Raw genomic sequence first — 22,804 nt, 5'->3', positions numbered from 1 at the left:
AGGGGTTTAGAAGGCATTTCAGGCCGACGCAATAGCATCGACAAAAGGGCTCTGAGGCAGAAATGTGCAAGGAGGTTTGAGGGAGTGAGTGACAACCTCTGTAGGCCTGGGCTACTCTGAGCAAGCTTGTGATGGAAAGAGAGTGATGGGGAGGGGAGACCCCACTGGCAGCTGTATGGAGAAAGGATGCGGATGTGAGGAAGAGGTGCAGAATGAAAGCATCAAGAGAACTTAGGAGTTGTCTAGGCAAGAGATGAGGAGGTTGTGCTTGGCATGGACTGTTGTGGGAAGCAAAAAAAAAAAGAGGTTTCATTTGTTGATTTGTATGTCATAATGACACTGAGGATTTTCTAAGTCAACTTGTTGTACTATTGTGGCCCCAAAGGCTGGGCTGAAAAAAAAATGAGTGGCATTAAACTGCGAAACTATGAGCAAAAGTAGGCGGAAATAGCCCAATGGCTAGAGTTTGTATGAAGTCTGCAGGACCCTCAAGCTTTCCCTTCCCACCCACCTCTCTCCTGGCCACTTCTCTGTAACTACCCAAACGGAAGCAGCAGAGGGCTCTATTTTTTGGGTAAAGGGAGGAAATACAGCCAAAGCCAGCCATTTCTGTTCCTTTTGATGGCACAGAGGAAAGTGTCGACCAGGACATTAATTTGAACTTTGAGGCCCTAATTTACAATGTTCCAAGGACTGAAATTGTCTCAAATCCACAAGCTCCTACAAGGAAAACCAGCCCCTAGCCTGGTGAGCTGCATCACTGCCCTCACATAGCTGTAGCAGGGCCGGGCTTAGAGTAACAGATCATTAGTCTGGGGAAACGCTGCAGCTTCATCTCTCCCTTATAACCAGCCAGAGGCTGAGTCAACACTGAACCTCGCATCCTCCTAGAGTTCCCACAGGGGTTGTAGGTGCAAAGTGGTCCTACACTGTTGGTCACGTTCACAGGAGTCTCTCTGGCATCTCCCTGTCATTTTTCTATGTTACAGGTACGACTGAGATATTTTTGTCTTTAACATGCCAGGAAGGCAGCCTGTGGTGCAGATGGTTTTGAGGTAGAAGCAGTTACATTCCCAGGCTCTGGCTCATGCATGCCCCCTGGTGGCCTGAAGGCTGGCTGGCCAGGTCGGGACAGAATGGCCTTGGTGGATGAGCCCACCTGGCCTGAGCTCTGGGACACCAGGCTTAAGGCAGTTGAGTGGGCCAATGTCCCACGGAGACCCTGTGGGAGGTAAAGAAGTCACATACACTACATTTGTTACGGGGTCTCAAAAGACAAAAACTTTAGGAACTAAAAATAAAGTCACGAATATTTTCTCTGATGTACTTAATCAACAGTACAGACTTACCAACATTGACTCTGTTTTACAGTACTAAGAAGTCAAAGGAGATGATGTCTATTTTTGGGTTTTCAAATCCAGAAGGAAAATAGAATTTTCCTCATACCAAGAGCCTGCCAATGGGAATTCTCAGATACAAAATGATTCACGTGAAAGAATCTAAATCTGAGCCATAAATTAAGCCAAATTAGAGAAGCTCTTAGAAGCAACACAAATAATTTATCCACAGATGCTTTTAATTGAAGCCCTCTGTCAAAGAGATGATTGGATTGGCCATCTCAAATGGGAACTCTTGGCTATAGAAATAGAACGCTGTGTTCCAAAATAATGATTTTAAAAAATGATCTGCTTCTTGGTGGTTTGGCTTGTGCAGAATCGGTCCTGGCCAGCTCCCTATTCAGCTGTGGTCTCAGCCCTGACGTTGCCCCACCATGGTCTACCATTTCTGGATCCCAAGGCTAAGGGAGAATTACCTGCCGAAAGCACAAGGAAACCTAATTGCCACCCTCCACTGCAACAGAGAGTTCAGGGCAGACAAGGTCTGTTGTTGAAATAATACAGGCGCCTCAGAATGGGAGGTCTCACACAGAGGCAATAAATGTTTTTGTGTGAATGAGCAAAGAATCACAAGCCTCCTGGGCACATGTGAGAGTTCTCATGTTCCCACAAAACCCAAATTATCCCAATAATAATGATAGCAGACACTTGTGTCATGCTTTAGACCTTACAAAGTCCTTTCACAGCAATTAAGGATTGTTTTTCCCTATGTTGTAGATAAGAAAATTGAGAGGAAGGGAAAAAGAGAAATCAGAAATCAAATAACTTCCATGCCTCAGGCTATGTGATTTCTGCCAAGCCTCTGCTGAGCCTTAAGACCAGTGGGAGGCAGCAGAGGCAGTGCCATCAAGCCGGGTCAAGAATTGCAGCTGCGTGTCATTTACTGGCTGAAATAATGGGCAGGCATCTCACTCTTCTTAGTCTCCATTTCTTTGTCTATAAGATGCTTATAATGATGTATATGGAAGACCTATTTCAAAGCTATGAAGATTAAGTGAGTCAATATTTAAAATGTTTCAGAATCCCGCCTGCCACGGAATAAGCACTATTTAAAATGTTCTTCCTTTCTCTTCCGGTACTTTTTAAAAAATTAAAGACAATTCTGTTAAACACTGCATGTACTACTTTACAGACAAACCAAAACATACTATTTAATAGGATAAATTCAAATTCAGCTTCATAATCATGTGGTTTATGTCTCATAAGATTTAGGAACACCCTGAGATTCTTATAGTTGGTTTACTATCCAGAAATGTGAATAAATCTTATCATTTGAATGCTAAAAGGAAAAATTAAAGAATTGTTCATTGGTTTCAAGCGTGGTGAAAGTTAAGATTGTGTGTGTGTGTGTGTTTGAGTGTGTGTAGCTGTTAAAAGAAGATCCTGAATATCTAATTCAAGTTCTGAATGTGGGAGAGGCTGATGTGCCCATGGGGGCCATCTAGTGGCAGGTACAGTCATAGTCTACAAACCAGTATGTTTGGGGATTTAGGTAAAGCGTCTGAGAGGAAACTGCTGTCATTCTGTAGATTTGGAATCCCGTGGTTACTTCAGAAGGGAAAGCTCAATAGATGTTAAAACATTCATAACCCCGAATGCTTCGTTACTTGTTCTTGGAATAGCACACTTAGCTCCTAGTGTTGGGTGCAGAAACCTCTGGCCGAGCCACATAAACAATGAACCTAACTTGTTAGATGCTCTACAACAGGGAGAGAAACTGGTTGAGAGGGTCCAGAGGTTCGAGCCTTCAGGAAGCAATGGCCGGGAGTATCTGTGCCATCTTCATTGAGATCCTTGCTTTTACAGGAGTCACATGATATAAGACACCATCAATGGGCTACAGTAGGTGTCCCAAAAGGCCAATTATGAACAACTCAACCACTGCCCCTGTGATCTGGGATGGCCAACTCCTCCCAACAAACATGTCCTTCCTACCACGAAAGTCAGTCACCGGGCTGACAGGGATCCCAGGCCCATGGCTCTGCCTGCTTCTATGAGCGCAGAATCGGCTATTTACTGGCCTCACTGTTTCCATGCTCCCCTCCCTTCCTTGGGAGACACAATATACCAGAGAGGGTGACAAGGTCCAAATGGAGCCAGGCCTCTGCAGCTGTTTACAGCAGGTGGCTAAGCTGTGAAGAGCCAAAAGGGCTTGGTCAGGGCAAACTGTCCATGACAACCACCTGACATTGCCAGTTAAGCTCTGCTCTAAGATGCATGGGGCCACGGTCTCCTTACGATTATATTATCCAGTAAGAAAGTCTAGTTCTAAATCTGGGATGCAACTTGAGGCTAAAAGGGACCAGGGCCTCACTGAGGTCAAGGAAGGGTCCCCATTTTCCGGTCTGGTTCTATCTAATGATATCCACGTGCTATGGCCCCTTCTCAATGACAGTCATTCAGCTCACATCCCAACACAGCCTTCAGAGTTCATTTCCTATGAGCTTGGAATTTCCTTCTAAATAATTGAGGCATATTGAACTTGACTTAGTATCTTTTATTTTTTTTCAAAAGGGGAACAATCACTGATTCAGGGATTAAAAGTCTGGGTAGGGACCACAATGTCTGAGGTCAAAGTTAACTCTCTCTTGGTGGTAAGCAATACTTCTTGGAAAGGGACCTTGTAACATCAAATGATGGGAATCATGAGCAAAAGAAACGTAAGTCCAGAAGCTTCAGGAAATTTCTGAATACCCAGAGTTAAAGGACTTTGAAGAGTTGTCTCCCATTATAATTGACTAGATTATAGGTCTCTTGCAGGTAGCAACTGTATCATTTTCATCTCTGTATCTCTAACTTAGCTTGACTTCCATCATAAGCATTTGATAAATGTCTACTGAATGAATGAATAAACCTTAGAAAGATTAATTCCAGCCAAATGCCACTGGGGCAAAAGCCCAAATCCTAAGGCCTTCAATGATCATTCCTTTCTCTGAACTTCTATGGTCTCAAGAAAAGGTATGACATTTCTCAGCACCTGTCATGTGCTATTCCATCCATCGGGAACTTAGGCTGTTAGATAGCTAATAGCAGGGGAGAATATCTTGACCTCTTTTCTGTAACTCCAACACCTTGCCTACTGCTATATATGATGCTCAATGAATACCTATTTGATAATCTTGTTCCATTTGAGCATTATAGCAACCACTTCAGAGCAATTAATTGTAAACATGGACGTTTGTTCATGGCAGTACTTGTCCATATTTCTAGGTAAATGAAGGCCATGTCAAGAAAACAATCTCCTTCCATTAGTTCAGGTCACGAATACATGTCAATCAAAGTAATGGAGACAAAAACCCAACTTTCAGTTGGAAATGCCTATGTAGAGAGAAATCTTACAAGCATTTATACCCAGAACAACTGTGGGTGTGCCACCTATGTTACTTTCATTCTTTTCTTCCTCCTTCCAGTAACTATGTATGAAAGTCCTTTGTGCCAGGTGGTGTGCTAGGATCTGGGAATACAAAAGTGAACACTATACTCACTGTGCCTCCAGGAAGCTGAGACTGAAGGAGGACAGAGATGAAGCAGCTATGATACAGTAACTTCTAGGCTGAAAATGCCCATAGCGGACATTAAACCAATGTTCAGGCAGGGCTTAGGAAAAGTGGTATCGTAACTGATGCCTAAAGGATAAGTAGAAATTAGCCAAGTAGATCAGAGCTCAAGAGTATTCCTGGCAGAAGAGTCAGCATATACAAAGAACTAGACACAGAGAGAACTTGGTACCTCCAGGTAACTGCAGGGAGTGTCTGAAGTAGCCAATGATATGAGGAATTGGTGACTATGGGAGATAAGCCTAGAAAAATAAGCAGAGGTCATATCATAAATGACTCTCTAAGCCATATGAAGGAGTTCGGACTTTATCTTATAGTCCCAGGGGAATGGGTAAAGGTTTGCAAGCGGGAGAGTTACATCATCAGATATAAATGTTGAAAGATACTTCTGGTGGCTGGGTAGAGTTTGGTTTAGGACTCAATGGTGGAGGAAGGGAGACTGGGTAAGAGGCTGTTGCGAGAATCCACACAAAAGGTAACGATACTCTGGACTTGTGTCATGGCAGTGGGAATGGTAAGGAGTGGACGAACTCTTGATATATTTGTGATCTGAAACTACTGAGTAGGTAAGGGATTGAGAGGGGGAGAGGAATCAAGGATGATGCCTTGGTTTCAGATTTGGGCAACTGGGTGCAAAGTGGGGCTTTTCAATGAGATTAAGAACCAAAGAGAGGAAACAAGAGAAAGTTCAATTTCTGATATGAAGAGTTTTAGATGTTTGGGGGAGATCCAAATAGATGTGGCCAGGAGGTGGTTGGCTGTATGGGTAGCTCGGATAAAATTGGGATAAAAGAATGTTTGTATTTCAGAAGCCATGGGAACAGATCTCACTCAGAGAGAATGTGTGAAGTAAAAAGAGCACCGAGATAAGAGCCTCGAAGAATCAACATTTCAAGGATGGACAGAGGAAGTGGCAATAGAAAATCAAGGGTATTGTTATGTCACATAAAGCAGAGAGGGAGGATGTTTCAAGAAACAGAGAGCATTCAGCAGTCTCGACTTCTCAACAGTCAACTATGGTGAGGATTAAAATATCTCCATTGTACTTGCCCACTAAATGGTCTCTGGTGACTTAGCCAGTTCAGGGTCAGAGGACACACAGGAGTGTGAATGGGAAGTGAGGAGGTGAAGATGCTGAAGACTGCTCCAAGTACGGGGCCGAAGAGGAGGAAAGAAAGGATAATTACTGGAAAGGGGTTCTAAGTCAATGGAGTTTGTCTGACAGCGGGAAGAATATTTTATAAGCAATATCTATTCCAAAGTCATCTACACATCACTAGGATCTTTACAAAATATTATTTTTATCAGAACTCCTAATTTTTAATCTTTAGATTGACTTTAAGAAGGTACAATAATTCAAAAAGTAATGTTGGGTATGTCCTAATAAACACCTACCACTTGTCAGCTCCTACAAATGTAAACAAAAACTAGTCCTGGCAAGAGCTATTCTAATATATATATACAGAATCATGAATTTAGCGCTCTGAAAATGTGTCTTCAAATGGCTGAGAGAGGACTTCTGAGACTGTTTCCTCATATGTAAAATGATATGGAGAGAAAACTTTGGAGAATGGGAGTGTGTATGCACATGTGTGTGCCTAATAAAGTTGCACTAGCACTTGAAATATTGGGAGCTTGACCTTGATGTTGCTATGACTTGGGGCAGGTGTGAAGGGTATAACTGTTGCAAAAGAAGTAGGATACCACTCCTTATGTGACCTTTTTGCTCAAATACTTTTTTAAAAAAAGATGTATCCATATTAATTATCTTTAGAAAACAATCATAAATAGGTTTCATGGGACACTTAAGTAGATTATCTTTGCCCTATTAAATTACAAATATTTTTGGTTAATGCGATTGCCTATAATTTATTTTAATGCAAACTCCATACTCTGTTGATTAAAAAATATTTAGTCTAAACAGTAAGTGGACCCCTCCCCAGCCCCAGTTTTATTGAATGAGCTGAAAGCAAACGCAGTGGAATTTTGGTGAGATAAACAGTGTGAGGGACAAAGGTCATTTCTAAAATGGTGACATGGAATCATTCCCATTCCCCCTTCTCCTCCAAAAACAAAAAAAAACAAAAAAAAACCCACAACTATATATCTATACTTATTTTTTTATAGTGAATAAAGTACATATGAATTAGAACATAATTCAGAATTCAGAATTCAATTTAATGCAGAATTAAAACCCCCTTCTAATAAATGGATATTGAAAGAATCTGGTCTGAGAATCATTCTGCTTGCTTGAAGCTTTGGGTCATGGTGGATAAATATCAACCATCATCATTGCCAGACACTACTTTGAGCATTTTACATGTGTTAACTCAATTGATCCTCACAACAATCTTCGAAGTATATATTATGAGATTTCCATGTTACAGATAAGGAAACCGAAGCACAAAATATTAAGTAGCCAGTCCAAGGCCCTAAGACGTGGTGAAGTGAAGATCTGAATGCTTGCTCTTGACCTTATACCACTCGGCCTCCCACAGAGAGTGTCAGGGTGGTCTCCGTACTCCCTGCTGTAAGGGCAAGTGGTGAATATCTAACCCCTGTGGAAACTCCACATTCCCTGTTACTAGAATTCAGGGCCTAGGAGGGGATTCATATCTACGGAGTGGCAGAAAGAACTTGGGGCTAATTACTACTAAGTGAAGCAAAAGCTGGCTGGGGAAAATTCTAGTTAAGACATTTGAAAGCCCATGAAATTATATCCTCTGAAGAGAAGCCCAAGGAGCATCTTAATAACGTGCTTTATCAGAGGGGCATCTGACTCCATGAGATGTACTTGGAATGTGAGTGCCACCATCCTTGAGATATGAGGATGTCCCTTCTGACTCTACACCAGTAGGGACTGTGCCTCGAAGAAGCCATGTTTCCTCTCCGCTTGACTCCATTGTCATGGCCATGACAGTACTGGCCAAAGGAAAAGCCACTCGACTGTAGAAACTCCCCTCCCTCCTTTAAAACCAGAAGAAACGTACATTGCTCAGAAATGCCGTTAAGTGTCGTCCTACCTAAAGGCAGAAGGGCGAACAAGTCAATCACCAACGGTCTCTTCCGCTCTCGGATGATTTTTTTTAAGCACGGAGAGTCTTAGAGAAGAGCCAAGTTTTACTTCTGCTTTCCCAGACCGAAACATCTCCCTGGGCCTCCTCTTGGAGCCTGACAAAAAAAACTCATAGAGTGTCCCCAGGGAGAGCGATCTTCTTCTTGGTCCTATTTACAGATTCAGCTGGGACATCAGTTCTTGTCCCAGCTGAATCTGTAAATAGATCAAAACCAAGACATCTGTGTGGCTAACATTAAAACATCAGGGTCTTAGATTCCTGTCCTTTGCTTAACGGAGCAGACCCAGCACCAGCAGACTATACTGTATGGAAGGCCCAAGTTGTGTTTATGAAACAGCTGCTCCCAAGAAAACCGTATCATTAATTCGGGATTTGTGATTCCTTGTCAGGGGCTCAATGCTTGTGCATGAGCTACAGGAAAAGAAAGGCAGCTCGGAAAGAGCACGGGGGACCTGAGTTTAGTTCCGGGAAGAATGCTGGCTGGCTGCATCATCCTGAGGGTCCTACCATCTGTCTCGGCTTCAGGTTCTTTACCTTTAAGACCGGAAGTTTGGGAAAGGGGCTTAAGGACCCTCCATGTTTTTTTTTTCTTTTCCCCCTAGATCTAAAGATGAATGGTGCAAAAAGATGGCAGGGCTTAAGGACCCTCCATGTTTTTTTTTTTCTTTTTCTTTTCCCTTTAGATCTAAAGAGGAATGGTACAAAAAGATGCCGATGACAATATTTAAATGTTTAGGTAAAAACATGTGGTCTTGGGACACGTGTTCATCGCTGCCATTTGTTCTGCAGCAGCACTTCTCAAACTCTCTGTGGTCACGAACTTGGTTTTTATCCCAACCCGCTGTAGACCAAGACTAGCACTTGTCTCAAGGCTCATGCAACTCGCTATTAGATGTGACAACACTCAAATTGGTCTATTCAATGAGACAGGTCCGCTGATCACCCACTTGGTTTTCAGAATGATGTCAAATTGCTATTAAAGTTTCCAAACACCTTACTGGCAACTTTTTGTCCTTATCTTGTCACAGACAGAATAAATACCTGCAGACTGAAGCAGTCTATGGGCCGAGCTTTGAATAGTGCTGGGTTTAGCCATTTTTCTCTAACAAAGCAAGTCCCTTAAGGAGCTGAGCAGGACATCACTCAAACAACTTAGACAGTTTTTAAAAATAAGTAGCTGGAAAGCATAAAGTTACTTAAAAAAAAAAATAACCTGCTGAGATAACTCTCATCCTATTCAAACTGGTCTGCTCACAATTGGTCTAGATTCTTCTCAAATCCATCTATCATATTGTCCTACTTCTTCTGCCCTTGCAGTTGTTTCTCTCATCCTCTACTTTAGCTGACCGGTCCTGGAATTCCTGTAGAGTGCTTCAGGGGGTCACAGAGGTGAACTGATCGCACTGCAGGGGGGAACCTGGGAGGGGGCAGCTGCCCTGGGGACAGAAGCTTCTCGCCTTTGTAAAACACCAGCCACTCTGCTTTTTGTGCTATGCTCCCAGCCTCCCTTCCTTCCTCTGCCTGGACCTCACAGTGGGGAGGGCTGATGCTTCCAGAGTCACCACTGGCTTTGCATGTCCAGCTGCAACTGACTTCTGAAATGGTGTGCTAAGTAAGCTTAAACATCCCTTCCAGCTGTTTCTGAGGTTAGAGAGGGAGTCGGGTAAAATCGAACAATTTCGGGTTATTTATATATTGTCACATCACTCATTTATTTTTATAATAAAAGGTAAAATCTATTGGACCCCAAGTCAGTTCTGAGCACTTTGAGCATATTAATTTAATAGTTACCACTACCAAATAAAATTTATCTCATTATTGTTATCTTCTTTTTTGTAGGAGAGGAAATTGAAGTAAAGAGAGGCTAAAGGAACTTGTCTGAAGTTACACAGGCATATGCCAGCTGTAATTGAAAAAAAAAGTTACAGAGGCAGTAAGTGGAGACCCTGGCTTTGAAGCCAGCAAGTATAATGCTGATGGCCCTGTTTCTAGAGTAAAGGTTAGTTTTGACCCTCATGACAATCTTATGGATGATCTAAGACGGATGCTGACCAGTTAAATTAAACGTAACACAACGTAACGTAACGTCATGTAATGAGAAAAGAAAACCATTTGCCTAACAGCTGAAAAACACAGTCTTACCTGCACTCCTTAAGTCTCCAGGAAGTCTTACCTGCTCTCTCTAATCTGAGTATTAAATACCCCTCCCATGTGTATGTTCCCACAGACTCTATTTGGATTTCCCTAATAAGAGCTTTCCCATCCTTTTATAATTGATCGGATTACTTGTCTGTGGTCCCCAGTAGCCTGTAAAAAGTTTCATCGTCATCTCCTCCACTCTTACCTGAGGTTAAGTAAGAATAGGGGAAACTGGGAATATCTTAATGACCAAGAAGAAAGAGGCCAGTGGAGACCAAGAAGAAAGAAGGGCCACTGTACATGCTTGTGTAGATTATTTCTGCTTAAGGACGAGGGAGCAAAACGGCTGAGTCCAGCCAGTGGTCTTTCTAAGTGGCAACCCCTATGTGGAGCTGCATTTCCTAATTTGCACAAAGGAACCATGTGGCCCAGCAGTGCCTTGAATGCCACTGGTGTGTAGAGTTGTCCCGTCCTCCTAGCCAGAATCTGGCTAAGGTGGCAACCTTCATGCCGCAGAGTATGGCGGTGCTTAAAATCTTTCCTCCAGGCACCCAGACTGGGGTGACAGTGTACATGGGCAGAAGCACCCCTGAATCCTCACAGATATTCTCTGAGCACTGGAAGCATTCAGATGTTATTCACTTTTTTCCTTTGCCTTTCTACATGGGAGAAACAAACAGGAGCCTCCAGGATCCCTGGAGTGGGTATTATTCCAACAGAGATTCTGTTTCGAAGGAGATCAAAAGGCTAGGCAGTGAAGTGGAAGACCCTTTTGGTCAGCAGAAGGCACAGTATTGTCAATTCCGGTGTGGCTTTAGGTAAGTCACACTTAGGCCTCCATCCCTCAACCCTTTCTTTAACTGCATCAAAAATGCAGTTGAATAAAAATAAAGAGGAAATAAAGAATAATAAAGGGAACATTCAAACAAAAATACATAATAATAAAAGCTAGGCTTCCAATATGCGACAAACAATCTAAGCTCTGAGGCAGACTGTGTTTTCCAAATCTGGCTGCAAAAATATCTCCCATCCCACATGCGCTTTTGCAGTGTGACTCTACCACTGACATCAAGAGACAAAGTTGGCTTTAGTGGCTCAGTTGATGCCAATACGACATAGCAGAAATGATGCTATGAGACTTCTGGGGACAAAGACAGAAGAAGTCTTGCATCTTCCACCTGGGTCTCTTGTAGTACTTGTTCTCCAGACACTCACCAGACATAGCCCCTTGAGGTGCTCCTTGTCAGAACCCAGTTCCCATGCGGTGAGAAGGCCAAGACGATGGAGGGGCCACGTGGAGGTGCCCTGGACATTAGTCTCAGCCTTTGAGATACCCACCCCCTGCCCAACAGCTCAGGCCCTAGACATGCAATAAAGAAGTTTCCAGGTGATTCCAGCACCCAGCCCCTTGAGTCACTTCCAGCCATCTGCATCTCCCCAGCTGAGGTCTCACATGCTGTGGAGCACAGACAAGCCATCCTGCTGTTCTCTGCTCAAATTCCTGACTCAGAATCCATGAGCATAATAACCCTTAATTCTTCATCTTGCAAATCTAACTGCATATGTGCTTCAAATGTGCTAAAAATCGTTTCTCAAAAAAGGGAGGGGAACAAGGATGTGGATACAGCCCTCCTAATAAACGTGTCCTCAACCTAACCCATCTCCTCTCACCCGGCTTGAAATTCCCACTGTTAGGGTCACACCACGGGTGAGAAATCCAAAGAATCCTTCATGGCAGAGGTTGCTTTTAGGGTGGAGAAGAAGAGGGACGATTATTCTTGTGTCCTTGCACGAGTCTGCTAGGAAACTGGAATCCTAGAATGGAAGAGGGTTCGTGCATCTCATCTCTCATTTGCTGCCTTGGTGGGCTCAAGGCTCGCACCTGAGTGACGGAAGGAGAAACTGGAAAGGTCAATAGAGGCAGTGACAAGCCTCAAGCAGCCTGGGTCCCATGGAACTCTTCTCTGGGGCAAAAGAAATGAAAAGAGTGGGATTCAAAGTGGGACTATGCCCAGGAGATCAACTTGGCTCCAGGCCCTAGTGATGCAGGCCTGTTCCCTGTCAAAGCCTGCCTGGGTCCCCATGGTCACTGGACCACAGCCACCAAACTTTAAGGTCTCCATGTTTTAAGACTGTAGACTGTCCTTGCTGGAAAGGGCTCAAGAGACCATCCACTGCCTTTAAGAAGTACAACTAGTAAAGACTGTGCAAGAAAAAAACAATAAGGCCCTGATGCTTTCATTCCATCATGAATATAGAGGGGTGAGAAGCGATCATATCGCAAGCTAGAGAGGCAGAAAAAATACTATTTTCAAAGCTTTTTATAGAGGGGAAACTCGAGGCATGACAATCAAAGGCCAAAAAGTTGACTTTGCACAATTCCTTCAATTATAGCAATTGTTCGAATGGCCGGAAAATGCAAGCATTCCCCAAAAGTGGCTCTTAAGTGGCCAGTGTATGGATGGAATTCTCCCACTATTTTCATAATTCTGGACACTTTCAATCCAATTCGCCTGACCAATAATGAAGCGATGATAAGGGAGCCTACAAAACCCGAGTACGAAGAGCCTGGGGAGCGTCTGGCAGCAGGCTTTTCCATCACGGCCTCCGAGAAACACACACGCACAGCTGACATGCTCGAGGGCAATTTCGGAGTGCTTCCTCCCTTACCTGTCTCAGCTTCCCAAGCTGACCATAGACCATAAGCCTCCAGATTTCAGAGTCTGTGAAGAGGGACTTTTCTGTGTAGTCCCAGGAGAGCAGGGCAGGGGCCAGAGAGCCAGTGGGAACTGCAGAGAGCATAATTTTCATCCCGTAAGAGGATCCTTTATAAGAATGAGGGTTGTTTCCAGTGTGGACTTGGGTGTTACTTTTTGAGGAAGCGAGTGTCGAACTCTTTCAGTGTTCTGAAAGAGACTGGTTTATTGATTCCCACTCACTGAGTTTATTGCAAATTCAAGTGTCGGATAGAAGCTGATCCAGATAACACCTCAGTTATGCATACTCTAAAATTCTACGGTTTTACAAGCTGTCATAAAATCACTGTCTTTGCAAAATCGGTACATCGTTAGATGCAAAAAAAAAAAAAAAAGGCAACTATTTCTTTTAAACTCAGAACTGATTTTCACAGCTCAGTGCTTAAAAGAAACCTCATATTTTCAAGCAACTGAAACACTATGTCATTCTGCAATGAGAATCACTAATGTTTTCTTTACAAATCTTTCTAGGGTTCTGTATTCTGAACCTACTTGATGGGTGATTTTTATCTTAGTATCAACACCTGTAACTCCACTGAAAGCTATTACCCCCCACCCCCCGTCCCCGGGGGACATTTAGTAATGCTTGGAGACATTTTTGATTGTGGTGACCCAGAGCAGGGGAGGGGTGGTGCTATGGACATTTACTGGGTAGAGGCCAGAGATGCTGCTAAATAAATATCCCACAAAGCCCAGACAGCCCACATGGCAAATAATTATCCAGCTCAAAATGTCAACAGTGCTGCTGCTGAGAAACCCTGTTCTAGAAGGATGGAGGAGAAAACAATAGCAATGACACTACTCTTACTTCCTGACAGCCAACCGCACTCGACATTTCACAAACGCACGTGATCTCCACACGTTACAACAACTCTTCATGGTGGGCATTGTTATCCCCAGTGTACAAGTGAGGAAACTCAGGTCCAAAGGGGTTACATGACTTATCCGAGATCAAACAAGTCACGAAAGTAGAACTAGGGACCAAGCCAGGGTCAATCAAACGTTAAGGTCCAGGTTTCTAATCAGCATGCTATACCGGGGCCCTTTTCAGAACCAACCGCATGTGGTGTCCAGCAGAGACTTAGGCTGTACATACACAGCCAAGAAAGTGCACTCAGGAGCAAAGGGCTTCAGAAAGAGACCAAGGAACCGAGCTGAAAATGGAGCCTGTATTTCCTGAAAGAACCTGAAGGGGGCAGCCTCAGCAGTCACGATGATCACTCACAAAGGATTCAAGCCCAGCCCCTTGGGGGTCTTCTTTGCACCTTTGTTACACTGTTTTCTGAAGGAGCATCTGTTGGGGCTGAGGACAGAGGTGCATTATTACCTGTCCAACCACCTACACCATGTGGTGAACTTTAGTGTGATTTTACTGAATATCACAGGTCTCAGAAATTTTTAGCTTAAGATAGCAACTCTTGTTGAGATTTTTGAGAATGTGCTTTGGAGTTAGAGCCGAGTTCAAATACCCACTCTTTCATTCATTAATAGGGTCATTTTGGGCAGCATGTTATGCAACGACTAAGCCTCAGTTCTCCCAACAGTATTACGGGCATCATCATCGTCACCACTACTTCATGGGAGCGTTATGAAGAGGAGATGAGAAAACTAATGAATTCGTGGAGGCCAAAAAGCTAGGTCAGTACCATACTAAAGTAAGAGACCAATGAATATTAGACTATATAGTGATACCACTATGTTATGACACGGTTTCTAGTATGTTTAGCTTTATTTTGGTGAAACAAAAAAAAAATGGGAATGAGAACAGAGCTGGACTGCCAAATGTGGCTGTGTGGGGCGGGCACAGGCCGGGAGGGTGGAGATGTGGAAGGCCAGTGCGAAGTGCCCCACGCCCTGCTGCCAACATGCACCATGGAGTGAAAAATAGCAAGTAGGAAGAACACAGTGAATCCCAAGCAAGTGTCCTTTGTGTTTCCAATGAACATCTCTGTGCTTGCCGTTTCTAGAACAGTTATTTGTGGGTGACTGTCATCTTATTGGTTGCCAAAACCCCAAGATGCTTATGCCTGATGTCTCCAGTCTTCTGCTCCGAGACTTAAGAATGTGGAAAATTCAGTGAATTCTGGTACCCATCAGAGACCAACAGAGGCACTCTGAGAATCGTAACTCAGAAGCAGAAATGAACTAGCCTACTTGCATCTTGGATTTTTTTTTTTTTAAGTTGTATGGCCCTCTCTGGGTGTGTAACTGAGACTTTAATATCTTAGTCAATGAATATTTGATGTGACATATTTTACAACTGACAGCTATTCAGATGAATTAATCTCCTCTGTGATGAGTCAGTTACACATACTCATTTTTGCATACTCTAAAGGGGCTTTTGTTTCCTGAGAACTTAACCTCTTTTCCCAATTCTGACCTGTCTCCAAAACCACTTCCTTCCACAATAGTGACATTTCCCTGCACAGCTATATTTGCTCAAAAAGGGGATCTCTAGCCAATCTCCCAAATTAGAGAATCTCAGAATACCGAAGCTCTTAAGATCCTGAAAGACGTCTCACTAAGAGATGAGAAATCCAAGATCAGAGAGAACGAGAGACTCGCCCAAAGTCACATTGCAAATTTTCAGCAGAGCTAAAATTAACACTGTGGATTTGTGACAGCTCATTCCATTTCCATTTACTACGCCATGAGGTTTCTCATCTTCACTGGGCTAATTCCAAGGCAAGGAGCAAATTTTCCCCGTTATTTCTCACTAATCAAAGAAAGCGATGAACACTACATTTTAAACACTTGAATAAAACCTGATGACATTAGATAGAGACTCTTAAGTGGGAAAATCATAGTGCAAGCAACAAGACTTGTTGATTGGAGCAGATGTGAAGTAGACAGGGCTAGTGTGGATCTAACTGTCCAAACTCTCCAAAAGCATCAATGTGAGGCCCACATGTGGCCCCCAGGAACCCATCGCACACACTGATGGCATGGACAATGGTTGACAGTGGGCTCAGAAACAATCCTTTGGGCTTTCTCAATATGGCACTCCAACAGGAAGTAAAGCATATGGAAGATGTGGCATTTGAAATGTTTTAAAAATAAAATTTAAAAACAGAAATCTGTATATAGATTCTGCTTTCAACAATTATTATTATTATTAATATTATTATTATTAATTATTTTAGCCTATTTTCTTCTGGTTTCCAGTGAGCCAAGAATATAATCAATACACTGGGGATCCTGACATTGCTCCAGGAAAATCTGTGCAAAAGAATGATAAGCTATTTATCCATTGCAGTGACCAGTTAGCTACCTTTCCTGCCACCTTGATGTCATCACTTCAGGCTACAGGGCTCTTAATTTCAACCAGAAATCTTTGAAAAATATGGTAGAATTTTCTGGCCTTTGGGAAAGTGGCCAGCTTTCCTGACCTGTATCATTCTTAGTCTGCTAAACCAAGACTGTTTCTAATCAAGTTCAGATGGTAGCTTGGCTCCACTGTGGAGCCTACGGCAGACAGACCTGAGCTCTATGCCAGATAGATGATTCTATTCCCACCTACGCGAGTCCCAAAGTAGGTTTCAAATTTCCCTGAGTCAAAGCACTAAGGCTTAGAAATCGGTCTTAGAAATCAAAGGTCAGGGTTGTCCTTCTTTATCTGTTTGTGTGAAATCAATTTTCTTATAAACACTATTTAATTCTTACTTCCCTTGGGGGTTTCTAGGTATTAAAATGGAATTTCATTTATGGTCTTTTTTTTTTTTTTTTTTTTTTTCCATTTACAGCAACTGTTCTTAAGCCCGCAAAATTACTTGGCACATTCTTTAGAAAAAAAGATAAATTATAGGCCTCCTCACCTGAGTTAATGAATCAAAATTTCCTGGAATGAGGTCTGGGAATCTGTATTTTTACAAAGCTTCCCAGGTGATTCTAAGACCCAGGATTTAATAGTCTAGTTACATATTTCCTTCCCTCCTTCCATTCCTCCCTCCCTCCCTCCTTCCCTCTCTCTTTTCTTTCCTTCCTTCCCTCCTTCCTTCCTTTCCTCCTTCCTTCCTTCCTTCCTTCCTTCCTCCTTCCTTCCTTCCTTCTTTCCTTCCTTCCTTCCTTCCTTCCTTCCTTCCTTCCTTCCTTCCTTCCTTCTTTCCCTTCTTCCCTCCCTTCCTTCCTCCTTGTGGGCTTCCTTCCAAATCTAAGCACAGTATATTACAGTTTGAGAAGTGAGGCAACATTCTCAGTTCCAAACCACCACCAATTTACAATTAACATTTTGGAATAAAACATCTGTAAACCTGGAACTTCTTGTATTGCTATTGGCCTATAAAGAACTTTAGAATCATAATTAGAAAGGAGGTTATGTTTTTTCTTCTTGAAGATATCTAAGAAAATAGACATATGTCTAATTCTCATGCTTTAAGTCTTTATCACATTCAGAATGACCCAGACATAAAAAATTATGAGGTGGCCTAAAATCTTGAACTACACACTTGAAGTTCTGAGTTAGGCTGCTATTATCTTTTCTTGATCTAAACTAAAATACCCAGATTTCCCTTAATCTTCCTTACAGACATTCTCCCTGTTCTTTGGTTACTATTCTCTCTTGCTCCTTCAGATTCTTCAAGCTACTCTTGGTTGGCCAACATGGACCAAAATACAGGGCACAATTTGCACTAATACATTTTATAATTTGAAAAGAGTTCATATATCTCTTTAGGAGACTCTAATTTGTTGCTTGAGAGGGACTTAGATTAGTGGACCCAAATCTAAAGATCTACAGATTGTTTTGCTTCAAACAAAGTGGTTTTTTTTCTTTTGGAATTTCTTTATTAAGTAGTCCTGCTACATCAGATCTGTAGATCGTTTCCAGAATTCTCAACTACATAAAGATCAGATTCTCAATTTGATCTCTAAGTGCATAATGCTGCCTCCCACAAAATCTGAACCACGGTTCTTGCTGTGAATAGATTGTGCCCAGGCCACTTGGTCCCTAGGGTTTTTCCAAGTTGGATTGGAGAGCAAATTCCCAGGCTTCCTCTGCTAGGCAGGGTCCTCCCCATGCACAGTGCACCCAGTCTCAATTCTTTTATTTGACACATAGCTGTAGAGCATCTACTTTGCACCAGACTCATCTGTTGTGATCATGTAAAACCAGTAAGAAAGGGACAAGAAAATGACTGGAACTTTTAACAAGAGTAAAGACTAAGAGATGAGATATGGTGTCAACTCTCACTGCAGCTGAAAGCACTATGAACTTGTCACTTGAGACTTAAAAACAAATCTTCTATAAAACCATTTCTCCGAGCTGCCTTTCCCCCTCTAATTTATTGTCAATATTTCCAATAATCTTTGGCTCCCTCATCATGTCTAAGATGCAGGAAGCTGAGCCACTTCTAAGGAGAGGGAAGCCCCGAAGCTCAGGACCCTGAGTTACCTCATCCTCTTCCCTCCCTCCCCTTTCTATTCTCTGGGCTTCTAACAAGAAGCTCTGGCCTTTGCTGTCCTCACAAGCTTACACCAGGATTTACAGGATTAAAATTTTCTTTTTCCAGTGCCATATATGTATGGTAATAATATATACATTACCTTTTGTATTCTAAGAAAAAGTATGTGTACACACTTTATATATCCACACATACGTATGTCTATGTCTATGTACACATACACACATATCCCATAAAAACTTTTTCTTACCCAGTTTCCCCCACAAACGAAGTTTAGCCAAACTGCTCTGAGAGCTCTTTAAGGGGCCCAAGCAAAGAAAGGACACAGGCCTCTGGAGCTTTTCCCTTTGGTGCCTACTCGAGTCCCCTAGGTTCTCTCACAGTCTTCATTTACTCTTGGGAATAAATGGCTGGTAGCAAGGTAGCTATGACACTTGTATTTTAAAAGAGAGTATAACCTCAGGAGAAAAAAAAAAATGAAGCTCTCCAGGGTGAAATTTCAGGCAGAATATGGTGGGACAGAATAAAATCATCTACCCTTGCCACCTTCCACTGCCACCTCCTCTTTCTGGCTACGTGTCCTGTGACCCAGCACGGCTACAGTTCCCAAGTGGAAACCTACATTTTTGCTCTTGTATGAGCCTGGGCAGCCGCTGGTCACAGGAAGGTCACTTATCTCCCAGAATGAAATGTTCAGAGCCTGGCTGAGGACCATAAAGGAAGCAGCTCGCCCTCTGAGCAGTGAAAGTAGACAATATAAAGTTAATTGTTAGAGCATAGGGTCATAACACACAGGGATACCCTCATTCGGGGCTGGTATACTCATTTCCATCCCAAGACCCTTGGCTACCATTTTCCCATTTCAAATTGATCTATTGTAGCAAAACTGAAAACAGACCCACTACAGCAGCAAAAACAGCTAACAGCCCAAGCCAAAGGAGAAAAAAGACAGAAGCTGATAGAACTCAAAAGGGGGCATTTAGTGAAGGGCCAAGCAGCTTACAGCACCTCATTGGTTCTTGAAGATATCACTAAACTGTATGACAGTCCAATATAAAAATTAGTACTCAGATTAATAATTCTGGGTTATCTGGAAGAGTTTAAGTGATATCAATGTGTGGACTCCGTTTAGGAAGATAATACTAAAGTGCTGGAAAAAGGTGACAGCATTGAGCATAGCCCCCTACAGGACAGTAGTGGTTATTGCACTGTAAAACTACAACCTGGGAGCCCTGCGTGGGGAGCACCTACCTCTGAATGTTATCTTCTAGTTGTTTGACTCTGAACTCATCCTCCTCAGACTGCCGTCTCCTGGCTTCCTCCTCTTCGACAGTACCAGCAGGTATACCCTGCAGCAGCCATTTTTCTCGAAGCACTTTCGACTGTGGGAATGAGAGAAGAGAACAGACCGGATGGGTACCTTTCAGCCCGCAGTGTCCGCGGCAACCAGAGATGCGTTTTAGCACAACCTCTCATCAGTGTTCACCCAAATTACTGATTTCACCTCCTCAATAACTTGGCTCCCTACTTCCTTCCCATCCAATCCCTAGAGAGCCATTGGAAGGATTTATTTCTACATTTTCTGTTATAAAAAAATAAAAATAAAAACAGAGAGAAAAACAGAAGACACTATATAATAAATGCCCACGAACCCCATTTAGATTTAACAATTATAAATATTTTGCCATATTTTCCCACATGTTTTTCATCAAAGCATTATGAAGTAAATAACAAACATCATGTATTTCACCCATACATATTTCAGTACGAATCTCTAAAAAATAAGATATTTTTTGATGAAACTACAGGTGCATTATAAAATCTCTTAAGATCACATAATACCCAGTCCATCGAAAAGTCTTTTTAAAAGATTAATCTATGTCGTGTCTCTTCTTAAAAACTCTTTCACGAATCCCAACCATCCTCAGCAGTGGTCTTAAAATCACGTACCCCTCCAGCGCCAGTGTCCTACTATATCCTGGAGAGAAATGAATGTGTTTCAGGTCAATGTTTGCACAGGTGTGATTACTGCTTTGAGAAGGGGAATAAAATAAGTCAAGAGAAAGGTAGGTCGAAACTCACTAAAATGAAGAGCAAGGAAAACATATGAAAGAATTTTTAATTTGAGTTTCCGCTACATGAATCCTAAATGGCAGATGGCAGCTTCTGGATGTCTGTAGAGGCTGGACTCTGGGCATCATAACTGAGCACCTCGGTGGAGGGATGGGTGGTCACAGGAATGGAGCACTGTGAGGATGAATAGCCAAGTCTGCTAGAAGCAGGGCATGTGACCAGTTCTTCCCAGCAATGCCAAGAATAATGCTATGAAGCCAGTCGACAGAGAGTAAGCGCTGGGTTCCTTGGCTCCCTGATAGCACGTCTGTCAGAATCTTGTTTGACCTCCTTAGGCAGGGTGAGTAAGGTGGAAGGAAAGGGAACTCTCACAATGACTAAGTCCCAGTTCATGTAAGGCTTGGAGCCAATTAAATGGGATTTACAGAAGTGAGAGGGTTGAGTTATGTCTCTAATATTATGGACCCAAAATTCATACTCATTATTGTTCTCTTTCTGTTGCTCTTATTAGCGAAAAATCATAATTCCATAGATTCGTTTTTACATGAGATTAAGGGCTACTCATTATGAACCTATAAAAGAATTACTAAAAATTACTAAGGTTTAGTAATAGTCAGAATTCACTAGTGGTTCTTATTTACCATTCAACTGAGAAGTCTGGCAGCCATTCAGCACTGCAGAGACCCTGCTGGATGCACAGGAGCAAGTTCTGATGGCCGGAACGCCTGCACTTCCAAGTGGACTTTGTGTCAGCAATGCATCATCAGTGTGGTATCCAGGTAACCATGATTTTCACTGGTGTTATTCTTGCTTTGTAATTATACATCATTGTTGGTGGAGATCTGTTTGGTTTCTCTTAGAGTGCGTAGAGAGCATATTTATAGCACTTGACCTGTAGCTTTCCGTTAATTAAAGACGAGTCTGTTCATACGTGTTTCCTAACTGTACTGCTACAGTGATTGTAGACAGGAACCAACCCCTCGCTCCAATAAGCTTAAACAGTTATGCGTCATTGGTAACGCGATGCCTGTAAATGTATTATATATAAACAGTTTGCATCTACCACCAAGGAAAGTATAAAAAAGTATTTAAAAATGTACAGAGCATTTTTAAATAATATAAAATCATGTGTAAAAACTCACAGTATAATTCATTTACTATGTTGCTCACTCTTATGGACTGAATTGTGCCTCCACCCCATTCATATGTTGAAGTTCTAACCCCTTCAACCTCAGAATGTGGCTCTATTTGGAAACAGGACCTTGACAGTTAAATGAGGTCATTGGGGTGGACTCTAATCCAGTGTGATCCAATACTGGTGTCCTTACAAGAAGAGATTAAGTCACAGGCACACAAGAGGAAGACCACGTAAAGACACCTTTAGAGGAAGCCAACTATAAGCCAAGGAGAGCGTTAGAAGAAGCTAACCCTGCTGACACCTTAATCTTGGACTTGTAGCCTCCAGAATTGTGACCAAATGAATTTCTGTTGTCCAAGCCACCCAGTTTGTGGTATTTATTATGGCAGCCCTAGCAACTACTATATTCTCCAAGGCTTTATCAAAGAGATATTCCCGCCCCCTCCGGAAAGTAAGAATTGGTGAGATAAATTGATTGCCTTTCCTAAGTGGGCTACAGAAGAAAAAAATATTCAGAACCACTGTTCTCCAGGCAAGCCGCTCATATTTCCCAGATAAGTTGTGCTCACAAACTGCAAGAGGCCATGTTGAACAGTGGTTTACAAACTGGATTCTGGAGCCAAACTGCCACTTACTAGTTGCGTGACCTTGGACAGGCTCCTTAGCTTCACTGAGCATCAGTTTCCTCATCTGTGAAATAGACATGACAACAGTGCCCATCACAGGCTTGTTATGAGGATTAAATGAATTCATATACTGAAAGTGCTGGGCCCATACTTAGTACTAGAGAAACGATTATTATTGTCGTTTATCCTCATCCCTTGGCCTCTACCCCTTTCACCTACAAAGCCTACAAAGCCTTCTTTCACTTCGGCTGGCAGAATCAGTGGCTCCCTGCTCTGTCTCCTAGAGCAGAGGACATACTCTGGAGCAGCGGTCCCCAACCTTTTTGGCACCAGGGACCGGTGCTCCTATGAGACTCTAATGCCTGATGATCTGAGGTGGAGCTGAGGCGGTGATGCTAGCACTGAGGAGCGGCTGCAAATACAGATGAAGCTTCGCTTGCTACCCCACCTGCCGCTCACTTCCTGCTGTGAGGCCCTGTTCCTAACAAGCCACGGACTGGTACTGAGTTGGGGACCCCTGCCCTAGAGCACGTCCTCAAATGATTTCTTTTTCGATCATCCCCTCCTCTAGACTCCCAGCTCCTCATTATTCACTTTTGCATCTCATTGTTGCACTTAGCCCAGTCCCAGTGAACAAATGGG

At 42.7% G+C, this 22,804-nt stretch overlaps 1 protein-coding gene across 3 annotated transcripts in view; it reads right to left on the bottom strand.

The window, feature by feature from the left end:
• Positions 1-22,804, bottom strand: part of LOC102890212 (paralemmin-2) — a 303,901-nt gene that overhangs the window by 211,683 nt on the left and 69,414 nt on the right. For all 3 annotated transcript variants that reach the window (XM_025041520.1, XM_006906089.3, XM_025041518.1), the window contains exon 3: positions 19,577-19,707. In XM_025041520.1, the coding sequence (XP_024897288.1) occupies positions 19,577-19,707 (131 nt within the window). The remainder of the gene's footprint in view (positions 1-19,576; positions 19,708-22,804) is intronic.

Source organism: Pteropus alecto, unplaced genomic scaffold (assembly GCF_000325575.1).
Source record: "Pteropus alecto unplaced genomic scaffold, ASM32557v1 scaffold111, whole genome shotgun sequence".
NCBI lineage: Eukaryota > Metazoa > Chordata > Mammalia > Chiroptera > Pteropodidae > Pteropus > Pteropus alecto.
Note: the sequence above shows the minus strand (reverse complement) of the source record. Positions and strands in the feature narration are given on the sequence as shown.